The 25,317-nt window shown below is 41.0% G+C and overlaps 2 protein-coding genes and 1 long non-coding RNA gene across 9 annotated transcripts in view; all 3 read right to left on the reverse strand.

Annotated features, from left to right (window-relative positions):
- Positions 1-209: 209 nt before the first annotated feature.
- On the reverse strand, positions 210-3,186 carry LOC125971981 (uncharacterized). The gene is made up of 4 exons (XM_049725197.2): positions 2,578-3,186; positions 1,858-2,139; positions 1,228-1,503; positions 210-694 (listed from the first exon to the last, which is right to left on the reverse strand). Exons 1-4 carry the CDS (start codon positions 2,645-2,647, stop codon positions 432-434), a joined length of 891 nt encoding a protein of 296 aa, XP_049581154.1. The 5' UTR covers positions 2,648-3,186; the 3' UTR covers positions 210-431.
- Positions 3,187-8,678: 5,492 nt separating this feature from the next.
- On the reverse strand, positions 8,679-17,576 carry LOC125971989 (uncharacterized). Its single transcript, XR_007482669.1, has 3 exons — positions 16,536-17,576; positions 9,702-9,783; positions 8,679-9,068 (listed from the first exon to the last, which is right to left on the reverse strand). It is a non-coding gene; the product is annotated as an uncharacterized lncRNA (long non-coding RNA).
- A 2,029-nt stretch (positions 17,577-19,605) lies between these two features.
- The window catches only part of elavl4 (ELAV like neuron-specific RNA binding protein 4), a 61,829-nt gene continuing 56,117 nt past the window's right edge, over positions 19,606-25,317 (reverse strand). For all 7 annotated transcript variants that reach the window (XM_068652090.1, XM_049732136.2, XM_068652089.1 and 4 more), the window contains one exon: positions 19,606-24,459. In XM_068652090.1, coding sequence (XP_068508191.1) covers positions 24,132-24,459 — 328 coding nt within the window. In that variant the 3' untranslated portion in view covers positions 19,606-24,131. The remainder of the gene's footprint in view (positions 24,460-25,317) is intronic.

Genomic DNA, 25,317 nt, shown 5'->3' on the forward strand with positions numbered 1-25,317 from the left:
ACGGCTTTTTGTCTTAACACTGCAGTTTGCGCGGGTTCTAGCGCGTCAGCTTCGCGCCGGGCTTGGATTGGCAACGTGACATCAGAGGGCCGCCATCCATCCATCCATCCATCTGGGCGGGCTCGACTCCAGCTCGCCTGCGGTGCCGCGCGTGAGGGAAAAGCGCTCCGGAAGGGAAGAAAAAGGACAAAGACCATGCGCGTGCGTGGTAGGTTTCATTATTTTATTAGACTTAAAGAGCAAAAAGAAGCACACACAATGACAGCCAGCCAATCAAATTCAATCAAAAAAAAAAAATCCATATGCTTACTGCGGACTTTAACTTCACTTTAACTTATTAACTTAGTGGTGGTACATGTGTACTTGCATGTGGCACGAGGTCGGCGATGCTTTTTGCGGGCTCATCGCTCGCCGCGCCTACTCGCTGTCTTCTAATTGGCCAGCTGAAGCAGCAGTTGGACCAAAGTGACAATCACCAGCAGAGCAGGGGAGTAGGACAGGCCGTTGCCGCTGCCGCTGCGGCCGCCGTTGCCGCCGTCGCCGCTGCCTTTGTTGTTGCTGACAACGTTACTGTCATTGGTGGCCGACACGCCGCTGTTGCCTTTGCCGCCGCTGCTGCCGCTGACAACGTTACTGTCATTGGTGGCCGACACGCCGCTGTTGCCTTCGCCGGCATTGGCACTGGTGGCCGGCACTTGACAGATGAAACGAAATTGGAAAACGTCAGCTGTCAAAATTTGAACTTGCCGCACACTTTTGCGCCTGGCGAAGTGCTCTGATTTTCGCCAAATTTGTGGAGAATCAAGTAGAGGCGGTCAAAGAAGTTCCTAACACACTTAAAGCGCTTAAGGAGCCGTGAGCGTGAGTGCAGTTTGTAAAAAATATAAGCTGTGCTAAATGGGTTAATTCCCACTGCCAATTAAATACAAAATGGTTGGACAACACGGACGCCGGATCAATGAAAAGACCAAATTTGGTCGCATGTGTCGTACGATGACTAACTTTTGTGTGTCAAATGTGTCACATGAGTGGAGAAGTTTCAAATGTTTTGGAAGCGAACTGGAATTTTGGAGCTCTTATCTTGCAACCAACTTTTCTCTTGAAAATTGCATGCATTTGTTGACATTTGTTTGGCGTGCCACCTTCTGTCTGCATGTGTGCCCTGTGGGAAAGAAATGGTGCAGAAAAGGTTTCATGTGGCCGGCGGCTTTTCGCGCAACATCAAACCTTGGACCTTGAACTTTTGTGATGTTGGAGTGATGCCGCCCTCCGTGGCCTCGTACGTTCCCTTGGTGTCCTCGTCCAGTTTTAAGATCTTCAGGGTGGAGTCGTGTGCTCCGGTTTTCTGGTACTTGTCAGCGATGTTTTCAATAACTGTAGGTGGGGTTCCTTCCTTCTTCCAGGTGACCGTCGCGGTGTTAGCGCCAATGGCTTTCAACCAGAGCTCACCATTCGGCTTGCCGTCGCACGTCACGTCTGTCGCCGCGCCAAAGCAGTCTGCCACTGCCAGCACAAGAAAAGGAGAATTGGCCAAAGTATCACACACACACACTCTCCGTGCAAAGTACAAGGACACAAGACTCTGGTCAAAGTAGCAAGTCAAAGATGCTGAGGTCAAAGATGCTGAGATGTTACTATTTTGGACCAAACCGAGTTAATGTTTGCTTAATTGTTTTGGAAGCCAAGTGAATTGGAGTTTGGGAGCGCTTTTGGGGCATATTTTGCCAACTTTTCACCGGAAAATGGAATGCATTTCTTGACGGGCATGATTGTGCCTTTGTCTGCATGTGCCCTGTGGGAAAGAAATGGTGCAGAAAAGGCTTCATGTGGCCGGCGGCTTTTCGCGCAACATCAAACCTTCGACGATGAAGTTTTGCGCTGGTGAGATGCCGCCCCCGCTGGTCATGTACTTTCCCTCGGAGGTGCCTTTCAGGTTTAGGATCTTCAGGACGGCGTCATTTGGTTCATTTTTCTCGTACTCGCCCTTAGTGGGCGTAATCTCAATAGGTTGAGGGCTGGCTTCCTTCTTCCATTTGACAGGGCCGGTGGAAGTGCCATGGGCTTTCAAGGCGACCGTTCCTCCCCGCTTGCCTTGGCACTTCTTGTCAGTAGTTGTTCCATCGTGGTCGCATGGCGTCACTGGCAGCACAAAAAAAAAAGCAATAGTGGCCAAAGTATCACTCACTCACTCACTCACTCACTCACTCACTCACTCACTCACTCACTCACTCACTCACTCACTCACTCACAGAAAGACAATCATTCATCTCCACTTGTTCCGATTTGATTTTTTTCTCGTTTTGTTTGTTTGAGCTGATAACATCCATCCATGTCTTGTCGCTTGTTTCGAACCAGAAAAGTGCACGTACATTGCCATGCTTAGCAAAGATCTCTGACGTGACGCTCGATCAAATGGATTAAGTTCTGTGTTACTTTTCCAAAGTCGTGCTTTGTAGTATAGATCGGTTCGTTCTGAAAATGGGAAACTTGAATATTTGTGTGCTGTGCGATTGTTCAATCAAATGTACACACCGCAACAATAAAACGGAAGAAGAAGAATCGAGAAAGCGGCCGTACCTTGCGCGTTTTCCCCAAGGCAGAGGACGAGGCCCAAGGCCATGCACAGTAGCTTGAGGTCCAGCTTCATTGTGGCTCTCGAAGACGAGTCGGAAGTCTGCCTGACTGCTGTCTGTCGGAGCTGGAAGTGTGAAGAGATGCGATGCGAGCCGAGCCGAGCCGAGCCGGAGCTGGAAGTGTGAAGAGGTGCGTGCGTGCGAGCGAGCGAGCCAACCAACGCAAATGAAGACACTCCGCCAGTCGGCCCGAGAAAAGCTCAAACGTCTTGAGCAAAGCAAACAAAGGACCGTCATCGGCCTCGTCACAGCCATCAAAGTCAGGCTTTGAAAGTCTGCACATATTCGTTGCTTGTTCATTGGCTGGATTCGCAGGCTTTGTTTCGATCGCGTAAGAAGCTTCGAAAGCGGCCTTCAAACTTCTCATGAGCTGACGCCATAAAGCTGCGTGCGTGCGTGCGTGCGTGCGTACGCTTGTACGTGCGCGCGTGCTCGTCTTTCTGAGTCCAAGTAGCAATGGAAAAACAAGACCATCAAAGTACATTCATCCGGTTACGGAAATAAATGCCTGCTGGTCCAACAAAAACGACACACACACACAAAAGTGGTGAAAAATAGCAAAATGGAAATTCGAATCGATAGCAACAAATATTGGAAAGCTAAACAATACCATCGTGTTCACACACCAACCAACCAACCAGGCGCAAGCTTTTTTTCTTTTTGACTGTTTTTGCATCGTGGATTGGATTTTTTATTTCCCTCTCAATCATTTTAGTGGCGCGCAATTGGTGGCAGTGCTTGTTTCCGTTTCCACGCGTTCTGGACGTCTTAATCCCAGAATCACTTTGACATGATTGGGTCAGCAATGCAGAGCAGGCCACCATGTGAAAGGAAGCAAGTGCTGCCAAAACAATTGTATTGTAAAAAACAACAACAAAGATTGTACTGAAACAATCACAGGACGGGGGAGCCAATCAGATGTTCTGCTTCTTACTGCTTGCCACTCGAGTGAGTAGTGAGTGCCTGCCTGGCTATTGATGAAAAACGTTAGAAAGCAGTGCACCGAGTGACCAGCAGATGTCCCCCGTCTACGCGCAATGATGCATTTTCTAAATGATACGGTATCGTTGTCACTCTCTATCATCCATCCATCCATCCATCCATCCATCCATCCATCCATCCATCCATCCATCCATCCATCCATCCATCCATCCATCCATCCATCCATCCATCCATCCATCCATCCATCCATCCATCCATCCATCCATCCATCAGTTGCCGTTTTTAATTATACAGCAAGGGTTCAGTTACAGTGATGGCTTGGAATGAAGTTTCAAGAGAGGGTTTGAAAGAAACTTTCAAGCCACGGATAGCGTTTCAAAGTAGGGTTGGAAGATAAACTCGGGGAGTACGTAAATGGGGTTTTCAGGGCTCGTATTATCGATGAAACTCAAAACTTGCTTTCAAGTTTATTTGAGTCAAGTTAACTGACGGTTGTTGTTGTTTTCATTTCATAGAGTTGAAATTCAACATGTGCAGATGGATTCAATCCAACTACAGATTTTTTTTTCAGTTTGTTGGTTTATTGTTTGTTTGTTGTATGGATTTATATATGGCACTTTAAAGTGTTTTGTTTTTATCTCTTTTTTTGTTTTGGATGTGTTCGAAATAAAGATGATCAATCAAGATCAACTCAGAAAAAAAAATCTACAGTTAGCTATGAATTAGTTATATTCTGCTTAAAAAAGTGCAAAAACAATGACTATCCTATCAAAGCCTTCCTGTTCACATCTTGTCCTCCAATTGTTCGGCACATTTGTGCTCATTTACCATCCAAAGCAATCCCGATATATTCCGACAGCAGATAATATGAGCAAAGCAAGGCGTAGAAATATCTGTCTGTGTCACCTCTTCCTTCCTAGTGTGCCGAGTTATAATCAGACGTGCATTTACACTCATTTCGACATTATTAACAGGTAGTGCGCTCATGCTAAAGCTCGACTGGAGTGCGTGTACAAGTCTGACGAAAAGGCACTCAAACGCATCATTGCTAGCAATATGGAACAGATTGCTCTTTTGAAAAAAAAAATGACTCCAGATGATATTTGCATTTTAGCCCTTCACTAAGCTCCCGTCTTCGCTTCACATCCTTACCTCGAGACATACTGTACATATTTCTCCTCTCCATTCAAGTCACTTTCTCCCCCACCCCTGGAGACTCAGCCAAGAGCACATAATGATCCTCTTGCACTTTTGATTTGCATTAAACGCCTTGGTGGGAAAGTATGGCTCTTGAGTGACTTCATCTGTGTGAAGTGTCAGGAAAAGACGTCTGTCCGCGCGCAAAAACACTTTATCCGCCTTTTGCACATTCAACTGGACCTGACCCGTCAGACATGCGGATAAACAGAGTGACGGAGCAAAGAGGCTCATATTAATCCACAGAATGACTAAACGAGGCTGGCAGTGAAGCCATTAAGACGGCGACAGTTTCTTTTACGTGTCACGGGTTTTTCACTCTGGGTCATATGCAAGTCTTCTATTCATTGACTTTCAGCGCCGCTGCAAACTTTGTTGAACTTTGTGTTGAGGCTCTCAAATGAAAGCACCACATTTTTTCTTCCAGAGTAAGTTATGACCTGGGGGGGCATTTGCAAACTAATGTTCGCTTTTGAGTGGCCGACAACATACCCAGAAATCCTTTGTGAAACATTCTTAATATTACAGCGGCGTCAATTATCCTGAATCAGTTGTGAAATATTTTTTGTGACTTCAACAATGCCAAAAAAATTGGACAGAACAGTACAAAATTATTGCAATTAAATATTTCAATTGGCTTTTCTATACCTTTGAAGGGACCCCTGCTAACATGGATGCTACCAATGTCTGTTCATTGCCTTTGATTGGCAAGTCGCCCCTACCAATATGGCCGCCGAGTGGGTATGGCAGTTAGCTTGCTCAGGTCAGCTAAATATTCTCTTCATTTAATCAAGAGTCAGTTGATTGGGTTCCATTAAGCGAGCTTCCACTGTATTTTCAAAAATAACTAAATGCAACTTTAAGACAAGGTGTTTTATCGAGATTGATGAATCAGCACTGTGTTTATCTGCCAAACAGATGTTGTCCCCCCCCCCCTTAAGCAGAGAAATTCCGACAGTCTCCTGCATGGGACTTTTGGCACCCTGATGCCTCTCATTAGTCATCCTGAGAAGGTTTCCAATAACAAGGGCATGAGGCACGCCAGCAAAAAAAAACCTACTGGAGACTCCCTTCCAGTCTATCCTGTAAATAAATCAAATATAATTGCTTAATTATTTAATCTAAGTCAGTTTTCTGTTCCCTTTAATGTGCTGGTGTACCTAATTATGTGTCCCATCAGTCTAAAAAAAAAGTTCATTGCAAACAAACAAAAAAAACCCCGTATAGTCTCACTGTTCTTTGTAGAAGGTGTCTACTTCAAAGTGGGGGAAAACAACACTTTCTTTCTCTCCATCAAAAAGTGCATAAGTTAATGGAAGGAAAGGAGCCAAGAGAACTAGGAAAAAAAAGAGGAAATGATCGGAGGAATAAAAGCATCGTTTTCAAAACGTTTTACTTCTCCCTTGGGGACATCGAGTCCCTTGAGTGCTTGAACTGTATGAAAGTGCTGTTAGCTGGCAATTGCGGGCAACGACAATAAAAATTGGTTGGCAACTAGTTCAGGGTTGGCTTCAGCATACCCGGTGACCCGGTCCAGAAAATGTATAGATAGATGGAACAACAACCAAAACCAACACTTAGGAAAACCTCAGACAGAATGAACATGACTCATTATTGACACATTTAGTTTAGCCACTTACATAATTGCACTTTACATAGCAACATCTCACTCTCTTTCTCTAATCTATATAACGCAGATTTTTCAGAACCATTTTGCAGCATGAGCAGATGGTGAGCACTCAAGTGCTTGTTGACAGGTAGCCTATAGCTTTTTGTCTGAGTTGGCGGTATCACACATGAAGTCAGGCACACGCACACACACATAGCAACATCTCACTCTCTCTAATCACACACTCAACACACAACACACAACAGCTTTGAGCCCTAATTGGTACCCAGAAGGGTTTGATGGAGAAGAAGAAAAATGAGAAGTATGAAAGAGAAGAGCAACATCAAAAAGGCAAGACCAGCTGGTCAACTTCCAAAGCATCGAGGTGAAGCACGAGGTCACTTTCCTTCAATAAAAACGAGACGCATTCGATCAAGTTACGCATTGCTCGATGTGAGCGGGTCGTGTTCAATATGCTAAAACTGCTGTTTTGCCTCCGAGTGATATCACAGATTTTCCACTGGGTACCATCACGGCTCTCCCGATGGAACTAGGTGAGAGTGTGTCATGTTGAATCCACAAATAGAACTTGCTAATCATCCTTTAGGCTGAATTGTAAACCCAATCAACTGATGTTGTGTTGTATAACACATCAACACAAATTGTACATTTTGGACTATTTAAGCATTATCAAGCAATTGACAGACACTCCAAATGTTTTGTAATTGCTTCTCGATAGCACAAGAAAGCATTTTCTGCTGTTAGACAAGGCTATGGCCTGACTACATTAAGCTCCGCCCCTTCAGCAAAATTCATTGCCTACAAGAATGGCACCCAAATAATATATTTCCTTAACTTGCACATGGCTTTACATAAAACCAGCATTAACGATTTCATGATTTCGGTACGTCCATTTCTGCTTCCGACTTTTGTCTGGGGTGTTCGTGCGCCTTTGCATACAAAGAGGTTTAGCTCAGAGCCTCGGGCATTGCTGTTTATTGCTCATGTACGGTTGTTTATACAATTGCGGGACTATATTATATCGTTAGTGTGTTCTGCCATCTAAAATGACCATAAAAATAAATACGGGCAAGCAAAAGAAAAGCAATAAAATTAATCAATAATCCATCTTGTTTGGGGGAGCTATGAATTCGTTAAACTCATTCTAATCATATCATATTCAGTTTGCAGTGAAGATTCTCTGCACGGAAACAGCATGGTAATATTCGAGGAGGCGCATCGTTAGGCGGTCGAGACAAGAGGCTGCACGTTATTGACCTTGTGTCATGGCGAGCTAGCCCACAACCTCGGGCACGTTCCCTGCAGACCCTTGCTCATTCTGAATGAGACCACCAGCTTGATGACCTCATTACGAGCGAGACGGGGGGAGGGTTTGTTTGTCTTGTGACCACATGGCCCCATCAGTACACCAACAACCCCGCAGTCACAACAGCATACGTTCAAGACATTCACAAATTTGAGCTCATGTGACGATTGCAGAGACCCTCCCCGGTAGACTCAACACTGCCCCCAGTGGCATAAACGAGCGTGTACAACACTGTACCTCAGTGGGACTCATTTAAATTTTATAGTACTTTGTGTTTAATTGATGTTTTTGCAAACGACAAGTCTCTTTAATTGGTGAACGTTAACAACTCGATCTTACCTTTCTTTTTTAATTGACGGAGACAGTAAACATCGATGCAGATACGCCAATGTCTCGCTAGTAATGTAATCTAGACGTTAACTGTCCACGTTATTTGTGAATGTGAACCTGGGATGGGAGCCAGGCCAAGAACATGTCATCAACATGGCAGCGCTCCGTAAGTGGGAGTGTGTAAACGGATTAATTAGCAGGCAAATTGGGTTTATTAAGGTGCTGCGAGCTTGTATACAAAAGCTGCTGGGTGAGTCATCTGGTTTCATTTCAGACCAATTTCATAGTCGCATTGTTTCAAACGGAATAACGATATCGTGACAAAGAGATTGTGTTAGGACTAACTTTCATTTTAAACGACTTCGGTTTAAAGCCCAAGTTTCCTGCTGTGACAGAGGCACAAGAAGGAACAGATTTTAAAAAGATGTAAAGCAGCATGTAATGGACTTCATTTGAAATAAAAAGTCAAAGTTGAAATTTACAAAACCCCCCAGGGACATTATAGGGGACATTTATTCTGTTCAGCACTGATTGTGTTTCGTTCTATACATGATCAAACAAATTAAATAAAGTAACATAATATAATAATAATGAAAAAATATATAATAATAATATTTATAAATATATTTATAAATAATAAATTAATAAAATATATAAATCATTAATTTCCATAGAAAGTGTCCATATTTGAATATTCCAAATATTTCTTAAGTAGATCAAGAAATGACTAATTTCTTTAATTTTCAATTATTTCCTATGTAACGTTCCATATTCCTCCTTTGAGCACCTGGCCCTCCAAAGATGTCTACACGCCCCTGATGTGTGTCTACTCAGTGAACATTCCTGATTGTTGTACATTCTTTATCTCTTCTCCTCTCATTGACAGTCTTTTCATGAACAGCACTCGATAGAGCAACACGATCCCGTTCAAATTCTGCTGCTCGGTGGTCGGTATGATTGCATTTTGGCAGCCTGTTGTGCACGTCGACATGTGGCGTTGTGATGTATGACAGTACCGAGGCATTGATGGCTTGTGGTTATTAGGGAAAGGGAAGTAGTGATCAGAGATGAGGAGGAATTATATTACAGATTTATTAGCTGTCGGTGATATATACAGTCATGTTCGGTGCAGTCACTTGACAGGCTACGATCAATTATTCCGTTTACACAATGCACGTTGATGGTTTGCGGTGGTGGTCACACACATATCTGCAAGGGCATTTTGTTCTCACCAATTTCAGGCATGGGGACCCCAATTAGTGAATTTCTTCTTCTGCAATTTCAATTTAGGGTGACCCAATGTATTTTTGCAAAAAAAAAAAAAAAAAAAAAAAAAAGGGACAACGGACTGGGCTAGTGTGAAGTCCCAATTTTTCATTTCTGTGAGGCATGACCATTTCCTTAACACTGTAAATCACTAAACAACTATTCAACCATGACCAACCTCAATTAATAATCCACGTAAATACTGTATTATGCATGTTACACAATGTTTACATTAAAGTATATTGTGAAATAATGTGCTCATGTAAAAAAAATGGAAGAAAAATGCTGTTAAGTTCCGGTTTCCTGATAAAGGCACATTAATGACATTGGATTGTTGCTGCTGTATTTCAGGACTAAAAAAGGCAAAGGAAGTTTTCCAAATATGGAAGTGACTCACCTGACCACTGGGTGGGGTTGTTAGTCCAGCTATCATCCTCCAGGTGAAAGGCCAATCAGGGATGATATTTTGGAAGTGAGTCCTACAAAAAAATGGGAACATTTAAAAAGGTGAAAACATTGTAATAAAAAGTTAAATGTTATTTTTAAGGCAATCTCAGTTGAGTTTGCAGCAACGGCTTTTTGGTCTCAGCATGCCAATTTTTCCCATTCATCTAATAAATACCTCCCCAACACTAATGAATATAAATGTTTTTTTTTTTTCTTTTTGCATGATGGCAACAAAATGGACAGCCTCTCAGGAATCACCATTTAATGATGTCGACAATTACCATCTGCTGTTCAAAAAACAAGGTGAGGACGTCTCCCTAAAAAGAACGTATAACTCTGATTAATATCACACTTATGAAGATTAGCTGTGATTAACAAACAACGCCGCAAGATTATCATGTCAATCTTTCTCATTTCATATTCAGATTTTCTGCTGTTCCACCCTAAAAAAAACTAAACACCACATTTCACATTTTGTTCCACCTTCATTGAAGACAGATATTGATATCAAGTAAATAGTCAAATGTTTAGTAATTGTAACAAAGATAGAGATCTGGGCAGGAATGTATAAAATATAATTTAAGTAACATACAATATGTGTCTCGAGCAAATAATAAAAAAAAAAAAGCTCAGAAACTACAATCATGTATAGATACATTTTTATGATGTTTGAATAAGCTTAGTCTCAATTTATGTCTAAAGCAAGCAAGAAAAGTGAATACAGAGTTACGTGAAAATCTGGCAGCTCTGTTGGCTTTGTACTTTCCACCATTTTATTAGTTTTGTGTGGTGCTACACCGTTAGCACTGTTAGCGTGTTTTGCCAGTGGTAGTTTATCAAGTGAATAGTGTGAAGAAGTGTTTTGATATTTTAATGACTAAAAAACATTTTGCAGTCTTTACAAGCTTATTAATTTTAAGTAATTGCCATTCATAATTATTATTTCACTATTGAACACACGATTACATTTTATATTTATAGTTGTGAGATAAATGAAGTTATTTACGATTTACCCGGTGATATTTTGATCATTTATTGATCTCTGTTCAATCCAAGGGTGGATTTTCAATGCCAATAGAAAAAGATGATTAAATGTGTGTAAGCAAGCATGTCCACACATACAAAATGAATGTAATCAGGCCAGGAAAGTGTCCAAAATTGGCCAATGAAGACAGTGACAGTCAGTCGGGCCAATTGTGTGAAATATTATGTGAAGAATAAATGTTGAAATAAAGTTCAAATGGCATGTGTGTGTGTGCTCATGTGTGTGTGTGCCAGCTGCTGTTTCATGGCAGATTAAAGCCTCCTGTGGTCAATTTGCTCTCCCTAATGTCAGGTCCCCTCCAACAACTGGAATGACTGGTAGCCTAGCAACCGTGGCCACAGTTAAGGGAAGCGCAACCATGCATACAAAATCCACACTGCTTAGGTGTGTTTATGTGCATTTTTATTCGGAATGTAAATCCAACAGTGAGCGAGAGAGAAAGAAAGAGAGACTGTCATTTTCATTTCGCCTTAAGTTCCTCTTTTACGACACCATCTTGCATACTAAGAAGCAATGTATCCCTCTCCAGCTTTTGTCTCCAGCTTCACTTAATTTTTTATGAACTAAAATGTTTAAGCTGTCCTTTAGGTCACTTTTTTTTATTAGCGCTATATTACATCCTGATTCAATTTTTTATTTAAAGTGAAGTGACTCAATGTTCAACTTTTAGGACATTTGGTTACTTGGTTTTTCGGGTAAAGATCAAAATTCTGTACATAACGATGTTGTCTCTTTTATGTTAGTTATTTTTTTATTATCAGTGCTTTTTTTCATGCCAGTAGCCATGTATAGAGTAATTGCAGCCTTGTAGATAGCAAAATTCATTTAGAGTATATTATCTCAGTATTGTGAATTGGTTAGGTTTCTTTTTTGATGGACTTTTATTACGTTGTTGATGGTTCTGACAACGTAATGGAAATTAATCTTTGAGTAGCAACCTCAGCTCAGATATTGCAGAAAATTTTGAATTTCTTGACTTATTGGTTCGACTGTAGGCCAACACTGCGGCATTTTCACTATATGGATGTAAAATAATGTAAAAATGCTGCAGAGATAAATACATTAAAATATGGGGAGCTTGGATATTGGCAATGTAAAATGGCCGCGGGTGGCTTTTCTTCTCAAACCAGCGACATTAACAGTCTTGGTTATTCCATACTTTTGTGGCCGAATCAGAGATGAATGAAACAAGTTTACTCATCTTTAGATACAAAGTCTCACTATATAAAGTATTTTTTTTCTGTAGTATTGTATCTGACGAGCTTAACCAAATGGTGACGAATTGTTATGAAAAGAGCAGCGGAGCGCACGCCAACAGCAATTGTGCTTACACTTTGGTAAAGCAAAAGGGGGAACAAAAACAGTCAAGAGCGAGAGTCATGAGCCAGCAGAAGAAGCACTAGATTACATTAGCAAGGCATGAGGCAGCCAGAAGGTCAGTGAATCACATAAGCGTTCAATACAAGTCAGATGACACTAGCTGAGGCGTCCGACTTGACTGCTGAAGAGCTCTCGTGGTGCTGACAGAGGAAGCCGCATGCTCGCTTCCTCCAACGTGTTTTCACACCTCAGCATGCTGTGGTGATGCACATGCCGAACTCTAAGTTTTGCTGAGCTGGGAAGTTACTACATGAAGGCACTCGCGCCACAATGGGACAAAAGTATAGAGGGGAATTTGCATTAGGAGCATGAGTGTGTTCCCTCCAAGGCACTAGATGGCACCGTGGGGGAAAAGCTTTGTCATCTTGAAATTCCAATTATTTTTGGTAGTTTCTAACTTCCTATTTTTCTATTTCTGTCAGCTGATGTGTTTCAGTCAATTTTGACATTTTTGATTCCAGGATATTAATTTAAATTATTTTGTCGTCCTATTTGACTCAATTTGATTTTCTTACTTAACATAGTGATCATTAGTTTTTTTTTGCGACAAATTTATTTCCAATTTTCCTCATTGCGCACCTATAAAAATAATTTGTCTCAAAGTATTTCATTCCATTGGTATTTTCTTTGTACGTAGCCAAGTGTTTGGTGCTCAACGGAAAAACAGCTTATTTCACCACAATAGTATAAAGCGCATCCTATTTTAGTATGAAAGAAAAAAAAACCTTCACATACTGAAGGTTCGATGCGCTTTGTAAAAATCAATTACCACTACAACTGCTAAAGTGCCACGTCGTGAATGAAGCAAAATGCTGAGTGTCTGTTATGTCTTTTTCAGATCACATTGACTTAGATATGCTCTCTCTACTTTTAATGGGCAGCACTCACAGCAGATGAGTAGTTTGGCACTCTTAGCCCATTACACTGTTAGTGGACACACAGTGCAAATCAGGTGGGTCAAAGATTTTAGTGTGCTCTATCGGTGAAGTGCACTACTCGGTTGAATTCTAATTAACCTGCCGTGAAAGAAGTGGACGAGTTGGGCCTCTTCCAATGAAACGTAATAAGCACTAATGGTTACATTTGTCATCAGTCGGAATCATATCGCATAGGGTCATTCATACTTGCAGAAATGTTTAATAAATATTGATTGACTGGTTGAAATATATTATAAAGAAATATATTGAAGTACCACGCACTGATAGATTTTTTGTCGCCAGCTATGATGTGTTGAGTCAATCAATTGATGACATCATTGATATATTTTTCAACACAGTACAGCAGCTCCTCACACAAATGATTAAAAATACAACACGCTGAATAAAGTTGTAAGTTGTGGGAGTCGCGGCACATGTTTTTTTTCTTCAACAAGCCGGCTGATCTCATCTTTTATCCCACAGCGCAAGTTATTCCACATTCCTCTTTTTCACAAAAAAATGAAGTTTTTCTCTGTCACGCTGTTTCTGTTATTATCTTTGAGAATAAACTTATATATTTTCAAGTGACTGTGCCATCTGTCTCATTTTTGGCCGAATAAATAAATAAATAAATAAATAAATAAATAAATAAATAAATATTTTTGGACATCAGCCATATATTTTTTAAAGGTACAGTGTGAGGCATTTTCGAATCTCCGTCCTATATTTTCACACACCATACAGAAGATTGCAATGAAGCTCTCAGGTAGAGATCACGCTACAGCGCATGGACAGCCTAATGCTGATTCACTACCTATATCTGCTGCGTGAATAGATGCCGTGACAGGCAGGGCCAGATCTATTTTTCAGGAGAAGATTGAACTATTTATGAGATGACAGGCCGCTCACTCGAGACTGTTCACATTTGTGTGTGTGGAATTCTTCACATCAAGATCTTCTATATATGATCTCATACGATGATGTGAAAAGGCTGCATTATTTAAAACCAGTGGGTTTCTCAAAATGGAGAGAATATGACTTCAGGAAGCAATGCAAAATTAAAAACCAAAAGTTGCACATGCTCAAGTGCATTTTTTTCTTCACATTTGATGATAAAACTTACATCGGCTCGAGATTTATCAGTGTAAAAAACTCGATTGTTCGTCATCAAGGTATTTGGGGCAACAGTAGGCTTCCAAAATGGCCGACGTACTGTTAGCAAACCTTGTTAGCTTCCTGTTGAAAAAAACCATGCACGTTGTAGACGGCAGCAAATGAACCTCGTTGCGAACGTGACAATGAATGGTTGTTTGTTTTCTCCCAAAAGTCAGCTGGGATCGGCTCCAGCTCACCCGTGACCCTAATGAGGACAAGCACTAAAGAGAATGGATGGATGCTAGGCTTCCAACTTAATGGGAAAAGTTTGGGCAAAAGGACCTTCTCAGTTCCCAAATGCTTAAAGCAAGGCCAAGGCATGTTATGCCACCAAGATATTAAAAGTTATTCAGTTTGAAGTATTTTAACCATACAATTGGGTCACGTCCAAGGGCCGGCCTTTGTGCGATAGTTAAGTTTGCGAGTCTGCTGATAACGGCATGTGGCAGACGTTGCGATTCAGCGTGTGTGTTTGGCGTGGCGCAGCATTGCTGGAAAATGGAGCGAGGACGCTAGAAGCTGTTGGAAGGAGATGATTGGCTTCAGAACACGGCGGCCCCGTGGTGACAGATGGTTGGGTGGCGGACTCGCCGAGCTGAAATCACCCACTCGCACACGCACAATATTTGGCTTTGCCCATCCTCGTGTGCACACAGGCACACAAAAATTCTCCATACGCGCACTGACATACAATTTTAGGCAAATGTCTTTGGCCAAGCTTTGTTGTTTTAATGACCTCTTCCACGGCAGTCATTTAAACAGTAAATAGCAGCGCACACACAGTTTGCGAGACAAAAGCAACTGATTGTTGTGGACTAGCAAACAGGCCAAAGAATGCTAAGATTAAGTAGAATTGATTGCTAATAAAATCTGTCTTTAAAGAAATGGAGCCTAAATAGAGTGAGGAGCTGTTGATTACGTCTCAACGAGTTTGCTGTCACAGTGGAGTGTATGAACAGCGGCCTCCATGAGTTCAAATGTTCTTATTATCTTTACAAGCACTTACTTTTTTTTTTTTTTTTAGCCCCAACACACTTGGGCTCTTCTTCTGCAAATGGCAGCAAGTACACTCACTGGCGAGGTCCAATTCACTTTAACTTGCTTTACTGGCTCCCTTAAAGCAAACTGATTTTAGTAAGATAAGAAATAGGGCAGCAATTCGATAGAGTTTACTCACCTTGGAGCATTCCTGCTCTCTCAGCACAGGCCCTGCCTATTCAAAAAAACAACTGGGGCCTCACAGTGTGACATCATAATGTGAGTAGCCAATCACATACTCCCATTCCTCTGCAGCCCAAACAGACACATAGAAAATTTCTCAGAGCAGCTATCTTTGCAACTTGAGTTGACGTGTTCTGATTTTGGCACAACAAATACATTTTTAAAATGTTTCCATGTAAGTCATTGCTGTTTGGTGTATTAAATGTCATTTTTCTATGTAGTTTGGTGATGTCCTGCTTTGTGAACAGTCAGTGAGCGCAGAAAATGCCAAAGATAATATATAGTCATATATGTCCATTTAATTGACTGTGGAAATCTTTAATAAAACAAAATAAAACACGATGCATTTGTAAAACAATCAATCTAATGGTGAAAAAAATGTGTTAGTGTGCCTTCATATTCGTGACAGATGCACATTCAGACAACAACAGGTCCATATTTGCGAACTAGCTCACACTCTAAGCAATGACAGTGTTTGGCAGTGACTGGGGGGCATACGGGGGGGGGGGGCTTGCTGCGCATCTCCCTGAGCAAACAGCAGGGGGGCTGGAGGGGACTCTGCTGCCTCCACCAGCCAACAACAGCACCTCTCACTGTCACCATTATCACAGCCATCAGCGTCCAAGCGACAAATAGCACCAGTGCGCTTGACATGGAGGAGCACGCCAAAAGCAAACATGCAAGTAGAAAATGTCATGGCAAGCTGAGAGAAGACATTTCTGTTGGGGAACAACACAAACAAGACTGGATTACATCTCACTTTGGCTACTTAAGGTCCAAGCGGTGACTTTGCACAAACGCAACTCCCCTATAAAGAAGATTTATGCTCTACTTAAGTGCTTTGCCAAATGAGTTTTGCAGTAAATATACTTTATCTCTTTCTTGTGCATGTTTTTTTCCTAAACGCTCCTATTGCCAAGAAGTTGCTTCCAAATTAGGAATCAATTCATCAAACAGGATTTTTTTTAAACCAGCAATCCTCAATAATTTTATACAATGTGGACCACATAAAGCAATATTTTCAAAAACTAATAATTGATAAGAATATATTCCAGAGGTGATTTACCTTGAACATGTCATAGTGAATTCCTTCCAGTTATCCAGATTATTCCAACAGAATTACATTCCACTCAGGAGGCCCTTTGCACCAGTGTTGGTGAACACTGAGCAGGTGACACAAATGGGCTTAATAAGCTGTGGATCACACTCAGGAAGTTGTCATCGTGCTCCCCTGGGAAGCTTTGGCGTTCCAGTGCGACGTTTCCAGCGTTCTCAAATCACACTGTTCTTGCTTAGGGGCGACAAGCTGTTGTCTGTTGCCCATGCCGGGACGCATTTCATACCATCATTAGTGGGAATGAGCAATAACGCTCGCCTGGATCAAATGTGAAAACTACAAATCGACTCATTTTTTAAACAACACAGCCCATGGCTTGTTGAAACAGGAAAAAAAAAAAAAATCACTGAAAGTGAAAACTGTTTAGGGTCCAATTGTGCTACTTGGCAGTGTACACAGCAGGTTGTTATTTGCAAAAAAGTTGACATGAACGCAGCAAAAAAAGATGCAAGCGAGTCGAAGTGGCAGATGGCGTGTAAATAATGTATACGCTCTCACGGGAGAATCCGAGTCTGTCTGGTTTGGGTTTGATAGACCGACTCGGACTCCCACACGTGCTGACCCTGTAATTGTAAAAGACCAAAGCGTTGTGTTCACTTGAGCCAAGAACAAGATGATCCAAGGTCAACTATATGTTAAAGTAATTCTTACGTTGCCAAAGTTGGCGTTTTGCACACAGGCAATAACAGTGATTCGTTCTTCGCCATTGTTGTATTTACATGACAACACCTGCTGATGAATATCTGTCTATTCCGGAGGGAACGCCTACCGTGGAATTGAGCAAATCGTTGTTGCAGAACAGCACTCCTGCTGCCTAGAGCTGCTTGGGATTCAATATCCTTCCACAAGGGCACTTCATCTGGCCATGTTCTTGTCATCTCCAGGGTGTTCTCTTGTCACAGCATGTTTTCATAAGCAAAAAAAAACAAACAAAACACCCACAATCCTATACTTTAGGTGATAACAGTATAGTGGAATGAGATACAAGAAATCATCAGGATGATTGTTTTGCTTTCACCCAGTAGAAAAAAAATAAATCAAAGCACTGTAATGGTAGCACAGTGAACAAATCTCCTTAAAACAATTTTGACTTGTTTAAAACCAGTTCTAGTTAAAGTTTACTGACTAAACATAAAACAAATTACACATTAGAGATTTAAAATGACCACAAAACCGCTAGATCAATTCAAATACATAATAGGAATTGTCATAGACTGGCTAACGAATAGCATTAGCACACAACCGGTGGAGCAATACATGCAGACAGACAATATAATATAAGCATAGATATATTTCTCTTCTGATGTAAGGTGCACATTATTCAAAGAAAGAGCAGCATGTCACGAATCAAAGGAAACACCAGCAAGGTTGATAAAACAATCCGTGTGATCGCCGCGTGTGTGCGCTTTCCTGAACAGAAGCAAACGAGGGCCTAGTTTCTCGCACGCGCCTTTTAATAAATAGCACGCATTGAAGTTACGAGTCTTTAGATTCCGTAAAGCAGACAAAAGGGGTGAAAGGAGGCACACCGTTAACGTCAGAGCGTACCAAGGGGAGCTGCGGGGCAACAATGGCTCCCCCGCTGCAGATTTGACTAGGGAAGATTTGCCAAAGACAAGTAGCTCCTTATGATATAATACGCTTCCGACTGTGCCGCCTCTCGCTTGTCATTTGGCTGAGCTGCCTTCTGCATCTCGGCACGGCAGGATGCTGACATTCACACCACGGAGCGGGTGTGATTTGCTCTCACCAAAGCAGATGAAAAGTGGTTTATATAGAAGCTGAGAGTCAGGATCATATGGTTGCAGCAGGTGACGGAACAAGGCGAGCATCCCCCCCCCCCCCCCCCCCCCCCCTGTTGGAACATGTTTTATTTTGGCCTCCTCATTTACATGCTGTGTCTTGTGAATTGCTCGTTTCAGAACAAGATGAAATTTGTTGTCGAGATTTGGGAGGGATTATTGCTTGTGCGATGTGAGGATTGTTTGTGGTCATCTAAATTTGACCACTTACAGTTGGTAACTTTGTAACAGATTAGTCCAAAGGAGTCAACCGAGTGTTAAGCTAATGAAGCCTTCTAAGCCTGAAGGAAGTGGACTCCCGTTGACTCCGCTTTTGGTGTCGACCTTGATGAGAAAATCAGGTCATTAGGTTTCTAACAAAGTGAGAGGGAAGACGAGTGTGTCTGGACATATCATTTTCCAACAGCCATCATTTCCTTCACAAGCTCAGTAATATTCGCCGGTGTGATTTAGGCTTTATAGGTGTCATTACGGGACATAACTGCCTTGCCTGCTTCTTTGAATACTGATTTAAAACCTCCCGGCGTGATATTCCGCTTCCTGTCTTTCTTTATGGAGGAAGAAAATGTGGAGAAAAAAAAAAAAAAAAACTAATCGTGATTTAAAAATATGTTTTATGCTTAGTGGGAGAAATGAAGACATGGCATCTTGTGTGATGCCTTCACTGATCTTTATCCCGGTTCGGACAATCCAGTTCATCCATGTAAACTAGTATAAAAAATATATTATGTTTTATTTTGTACATGTGGCAGATGCTTTCTCGCCAAGCTACAAATAGGCAACTAATGGAATATTACGTTGCTTAGTTACGAGATCACCGCATGATGCTTAATGCTTTTTAGCTTTTTACAGAAAAAAATTCCAGCATTTGGACTCAGGTGCAGAGATAACGTTTGTGTGATGATGCATAGTTTGTACCTTGACTTTTCACTTTCTCCATTGAAACGAATCGACGAATCTCGAATCTGAAAAGCAGCATAATTTGTGGTTAGGTGTTTTCACTATACTGTACAAAAAACATGGAACAACTCATAAAAGAGGATTATGCTACTTCCTTGCCAATGTAAATTCTGCCCCGTTGATAATTTCATAAGCAAGGTGGGCTGCGCCGTTGAGGGAGTAATCACATGACTTCAATCATGACCACAGCGTCTCGTTTCATTCCCTTTAAATGCAATTGTGTGTGCGTGTGTACATCACTTTACAAGACCTCCGAGTTCTTGACACCTCATTTTATTGTCCCAACATTCAAAAGTACAAATAATTCAAACACAACAGTTTTATGAAAAAGAAAAAACAAACATTTACAGCAAGATTTTCTATTTTGTTTCCAGTTTCAGAAATGACCTAAACTAGCAAGGATAACATGAAGTCATTCATCGCAGTAATTAGATTAATAATAAGAATAAGAAGAATACTAAGAATAATAGCAATAATAACCATAATAATAATAATCATCATTGTTAATAATTTTTAAGTAATAACATAAGCAGGAGAGAAGAGAGAGAGAGAGAGAGAGAGAAGAGAGAGCGAGCCGCAATCCACAGGGCCCCGCCGACATTTTTTTTCGTCTTTTTTTGTCTTTAAGGATTTTGTTTTATAGATTTTTTTTTTTAATCAGATAGTAAACAAACACGTCTCAGGAGGGGGGGAAAAAAGAAAACTGACAAGAAGTAGAAGAAGAAGAGCCGAGTTCCTCTGTTCACCTTCCCTCCTCCACTACTGGCTGCCTTGCTCCTACCGGCAGCCTGCCACTCACCGACTATAAGGCGCTACGAGGATGGTGGTGGGAGCCACTGGGGTGAGACATGGCGCGAGGGGGGACGCAGCCCCATGACTTGCGCACAACAACACACTCACATATTTTACAGCCACATGATTAGGAACACTAGCACGATAGAGTGATATCAAATACAAGAGCTGTATCACATATTCATCATAATAACATTAATAACGTTGAATTTCAAAACAGAATAGTCTGTACAAGATAGCGGCAAAGCACTACTTTTAGTTCGACAGGGCTATGGCCTGACAAAAAGCTCATCCCATTATAGTTCCTTGGTACCAAGATAAAACAGGATGGCGCCAAAGCACTTGTTTTGTATCACACAGAGCGACGGCCAGTCCAAATGAAGCTCTAGCTCCTCGCTTCGACATAGTTCCTTGCCGCCAAGATGCCACAGGATGGCGGCAAAGCACTAGGTATCTATTAGACGGCGCTATGGCCTGACAAAATGAAGTTTAAAATGAACTTTAAAATGGTGATTTGCCACAGGGTGGTGCCAAAGTACTACTTTTATTTTAAACGTGACCGTACTGAGGACAAAAATCAGGACTAGGTGAATTTGCGAATAGTAAGCATTGTCGTATTTGCAAAATATGTGATACAGCTCTCGTATCGGCTCTCGTCAAATTAGGTCGAGTCATAATGTGGCTGGTTGGTGTATACAAACACACCCAAACACACACACACAAACAGACACACACAGGCACGCGTCATAGGAGGTCACACAGTGTAGGAAACTGACACATCAGAACAACATTCTACCGGGGTCGTTGCATAAATCCAAGCCCCCCACGAGCCCTTTACGGCGTCGAGGGGCATGAAGGGGTCTGCTCGTGTGTATGACGGGCTCATATGGTAATGATGTCACATGACTGAAAAGCGTGTGTGCACGTTACTCTCCAAACACACACACATGACTCCTTCACGTTTTTGAACAAAAGAATCCAATTCTGTATATTCATACGTCTGGAACCCTTACATTTTACCTTTCAAAATATATAATATATATCATATTAGAGTATATAAAATATAGAATCGGTACAATCCCTTTTCATCCCTCCAGAGTACTTCTTCGGTCGTTTTTTTTTTTTTTTCCCCAAACATTTGTCAGGATGCAATTTTTAAAAGAAGTCTTGAAAACCAATTAAGTCGACCCTCAAACAAGAGCGGGCGTTGAAACGTCGACACGCCCGAGCCTCCGTTACAGTAACTACGTAGACGTATGCTTTCAGACGTACAGTTTTGCATAAAGGTTTCATCACAAAGCGGTAGTAAGTGGAGGGAGGGTGTGGACGGAGTGGCTTTAGAGAACGACACAAACTTATCACAGGTTATATTGAACCAGAACGACTGTTTATAACATTCTAATAAGACTAAACTTCATTGGAAAAGATCTAAAGATTTCATTTTGAACAAGACAAGAAAAAAGCAAGAGCAAATTGAACTATTAATAACTAGGTTATGCATAGCGAGTAACTGTTTCTAGTAATAAGGGAAGAGCGTTCCCTGGCCCTCCAGACACTTTTTTAATTTTTTTTTTAAATTTTTCCTGACTTTTAGAATTTTTTTTTTTTTATATGGTCATTTTGATATATTGGTACAAAGCACAAACGTACTAAAAGTTCTCTCAGTGCAGTGGACTACTGGAAGAGCTTCTCCACTAGTCGCTTTGTTCCCTTTTGCTCAGAAACGCCCCCCCTCCCTGTACCAGAATCACGCAAATACACAGACAATGAAACAAATAAATACATAAATACACAGATAAATTAAACGGTTCATAAATACACAATAAATAGAAATAAATAGAAAAATAAATAGTTGAACAAAAATAGAGAAGTAAATCCAAATACACTTATATTCAAAGCTTTTTGTTCGGTTTCATTTTGCCGCGGTAGGAACGTAAAGTTAATACAAACCTCTTTTTTTTTTTTTTTTTTTATCTCCACAAGCAACATGACGACAATTGAACAGTTTCCTCACAAGTTTTTCTAAGTAACTGAACCACCACTTCATGATAAGTTGCCATATGAAAAAGACAAGCTCCAACTAAAGAACAGTGACAACTCAGATAGTACAGTAGATATTGTAAAACAAAAGTAGACTATGTATATATAGATATATATATATAGATAGATCATCTATTTGTACAGAGCAAAGAAAGACACAGTAGTCATAGATCGCCTTTTCAGGAAACAAATATCTAGACTAAAGGAACTAGCTAATAATCATCGTTAAGTTTGGACAAAAAAAAAAAAGCTCCACGCTCAGCAAGTAATGCAAAAGCCAGCAAGCCAAACAAACAAAGCAAAATAAATAAATAAATAAATAAAATTTGTTCAGTGATTTTTTTTCTTATTTTTTATATATATATATATATAGATATATATAGACTTTTTTTTTACACAACCCAAATGTGTTGATCTGGTTTTTCTGCAACAAAATAGTCTCACCAGACTATTTGGGCCAACGATAAACAAATAAGCTCAATTCAATGCCAACATCAACAAAGTATTTTTCTTTTTTGAAACAACACATAGAACAACCAACTGGGATATTTAAGATATGTGAATAATGTGGTATAGCACCTACTGTTGATCGCTAAACAGAAGTTTGCACACAAATGCAGAGCAAAGAGAAACAATATCGTGTATGCGTTGGAAATGGATCGAGGTGCATATATGCGATTACCGATTACCCCGGATGGATCGAGAACAGGAAAAGAAGCGGACAAAGCGTCTTCTTGCTTTGGGCTCTGGACGATAAGGATGGTTACCCTCTCCCTTCCCCTTGTGGGTATTGAATAATTACGCACTAGTACATGTGTGAAAAATTACCAAAATCACCCGCCTTGGTTTCCTTTTTCCTTCTAGAAAATGGCCGTCGCCAACGTGGCTTCCTCGGAAAACGACGAGCGCTGGGCCTAGAAAGTACCGCGGCGGAACGACAAGACAAGGTGGTGCCCCCCCCCTCCCCTCCCAGTTAGCCAGTCAAAATATTTTTCTCTTTTTTCAAATCCAGATTCTTGTAAAAATTTCTCAATAATTATTATTTTAATTATCATTTATAAAAATAGATTCTTCTTTCTATTTATTTTTAATCTTTTTTTTTCTAAACACATTTTTTTTTCCAAGCAAAGAGATCATCTCTTTGGCAACAGTGTTATTTCATTTTTTTTTTTTCTTAAATTACTTAATGTGTCATCAGGAAAGCTAACCCATCCCCCCCACCCCCACACCCGCACCCCATCTCCCTGTGAGGAAAGACATTATGTTTTGTTTGCGATACAAAACAAAAACAATGTTAGAAAGTCTTGTTTTTTTTTTTTGTTTTTTTAGTACTACTATATCTGACTCGGCGGGAGTATGAAATCCCGTCTCGAATCATAAAGGGGACTTTTAAATATGACTATAAATGAATGAATGGGTCACCAATTGTTAAAAAAGAGCCCCCTCCCTGCAGTGACTGGGAGGTTCAGGATACTAACAACAGTGGGTCCGGATATACAAAAGAAACGCTAATCCCGAATCGAGACATTGGTCTAAAAAGGATATTCTCTTCTCTAAAATCGGAGGGGGTGGGGTGGGGTGGGGGGTGCTACTGTTTACATAGGAGAGAAAACTCATTTTAGCAATCAGAACAAACAGAAAGAGTATACAACAAAGAGAAGCCTGCGTTATCTCAGGAACTTCCCAAAATGCATGAACATTTTCTTCATTTTTGTAATACTTAGGCAACGTTGGCTTATAGGTCCAAAGTTATGATATAAGCCATTTTGAGTTCAATTGGGTTGGATGGTTGCTTTATGTTCCAGTTTTGCTGTGCTGGATGCCTGGAGGAGGGGTGGTGGTCGTGACTGGAGGGGCTAAAGGGAGTGGTGGAGGTGAGGGGGTGGTGGTGGTGGTGGTGGGGGCGGCCATTTTGGAGCCCGCGGGGCACCTGCTTCTACCTTGTTCGAGTTCAGGACTTGTGGGTCTTGTTAGTCTTGAAGGAGACTTGCAAGACGCGGTCGCCCAACCTGTAACCGTTGAGACTGGCGATGGCCATGGCCGCTTCGTCGTAATTTGTCATGGTGACGAAGCCGAACCCTTTGCACTTGTTGGTGTTGAAGTCACGGATCACCTTGACGTTGTTGACGGCGCCGAAGGGCCCGAAGAGCTGCCACAGCACGCTCTCGTCCGAATCTGGGGATAGGTTGTAGACGAAGATGCACCAACCCGTGCCGGTGTGCCCGGGGATGTTCATGCCCACCAGGCTGGTCATGCTGTCGATCGTGATGGGTGAAAACCTGACGAGTGGCAAAGACAGAAAGACGGAGATTTGAAGACCAGTGAAAGGGAATACTAATACACCTACACTTTGTGGACAAGGATCGGGAAACTACAAACGCAAACGGAAAGTTATAGGATGTTCCAATGTGCCTGCGGGATGTTTTATTTTTTTCTATCCAGTCATCCACAAGAACATTTGTGAGATCCCTGAGAGACCAGCCGCGGTCTCATCGTTGTCGGTAGTGCATACAGATTACGGATTCACAATGAGATTCTTCCACCCCATTAGATGTATTTGTATTCACTGCAGGATCGCTGATTTAGAGAAGAAGATCCGTCAGGACATTCGTCGTCGTATCATAAGCATGCCCAGACAACGTAGGGCATGAGGAGAGCAGACGCATGATTTACAGCGTGATTTTTAATCCAGTCCTCAAGTGCTTGCTTAGTTGTGTTTCTAGTTATTGCTCTTTCGTTATCTTACCTTAATAATTTGTTTTTTTTCAATTTAAATTATTATTTATATTTATTTTTATTATTTTATTTATTTATTATTTATTTATTCATCATTATCTAAATGATATATGTTCAGATGCTTGATTTTTTTTTTATAAATTGAGTAAAATATTTTATTTTATATTTTTGGTTCCACATTAAAGTTAGTAACTCTTATTTGGATTATTTTAAATTAATATGGCATATAGTAAGTCATTAAAAGCCAATTTAAAGCTTAATAGGGAGCGACAAATTAGATTACAATCAGTTACAGTTGTCGTAGAGTTTTTTTTTCCATTTTTTTCCCCAATATTTGTAGAACAGTATTTTTTCCCTCCTCTCGTTTCTATTCATCCATTTCCATTATAAATAAAGGAATG

Source organism: Syngnathus scovelli, chromosome 10 (assembly GCF_024217435.2).
Source record: "Syngnathus scovelli strain Florida chromosome 10, RoL_Ssco_1.2, whole genome shotgun sequence".
In the NCBI taxonomy this organism is placed as follows: Eukaryota; Metazoa; Chordata; class Actinopteri; order Syngnathiformes; family Syngnathidae; genus Syngnathus; species Syngnathus scovelli.

What these genes read in the sequence shown, in the direction of transcription:
- LOC125971981 (XM_049725197.2), bottom strand. Translation starts at nt 2,647, where the DNA reads ATGAAGCTGGACCTCAAGCTACTGTGCATGGCCTTGGGCCTCGTCCTC. An exon ending in CCTTGGGGAAAACGCGCAAG is followed by an intron (nt 2,140 to 2,577) that starts GTACGGCCGCTT and finishes TTGTGCTGCCAG; the next exon opens with TGACGCCATGCGACCACGAT. An exon ending in ACAAAAGTTCAAGGTCCAAG is followed by an intron (nt 695 to 1,227) that starts GTTTGATGTTGC and finishes TCATCTGTCAAG; the next exon opens with TGCCGGCCACCAGTGCCAAT.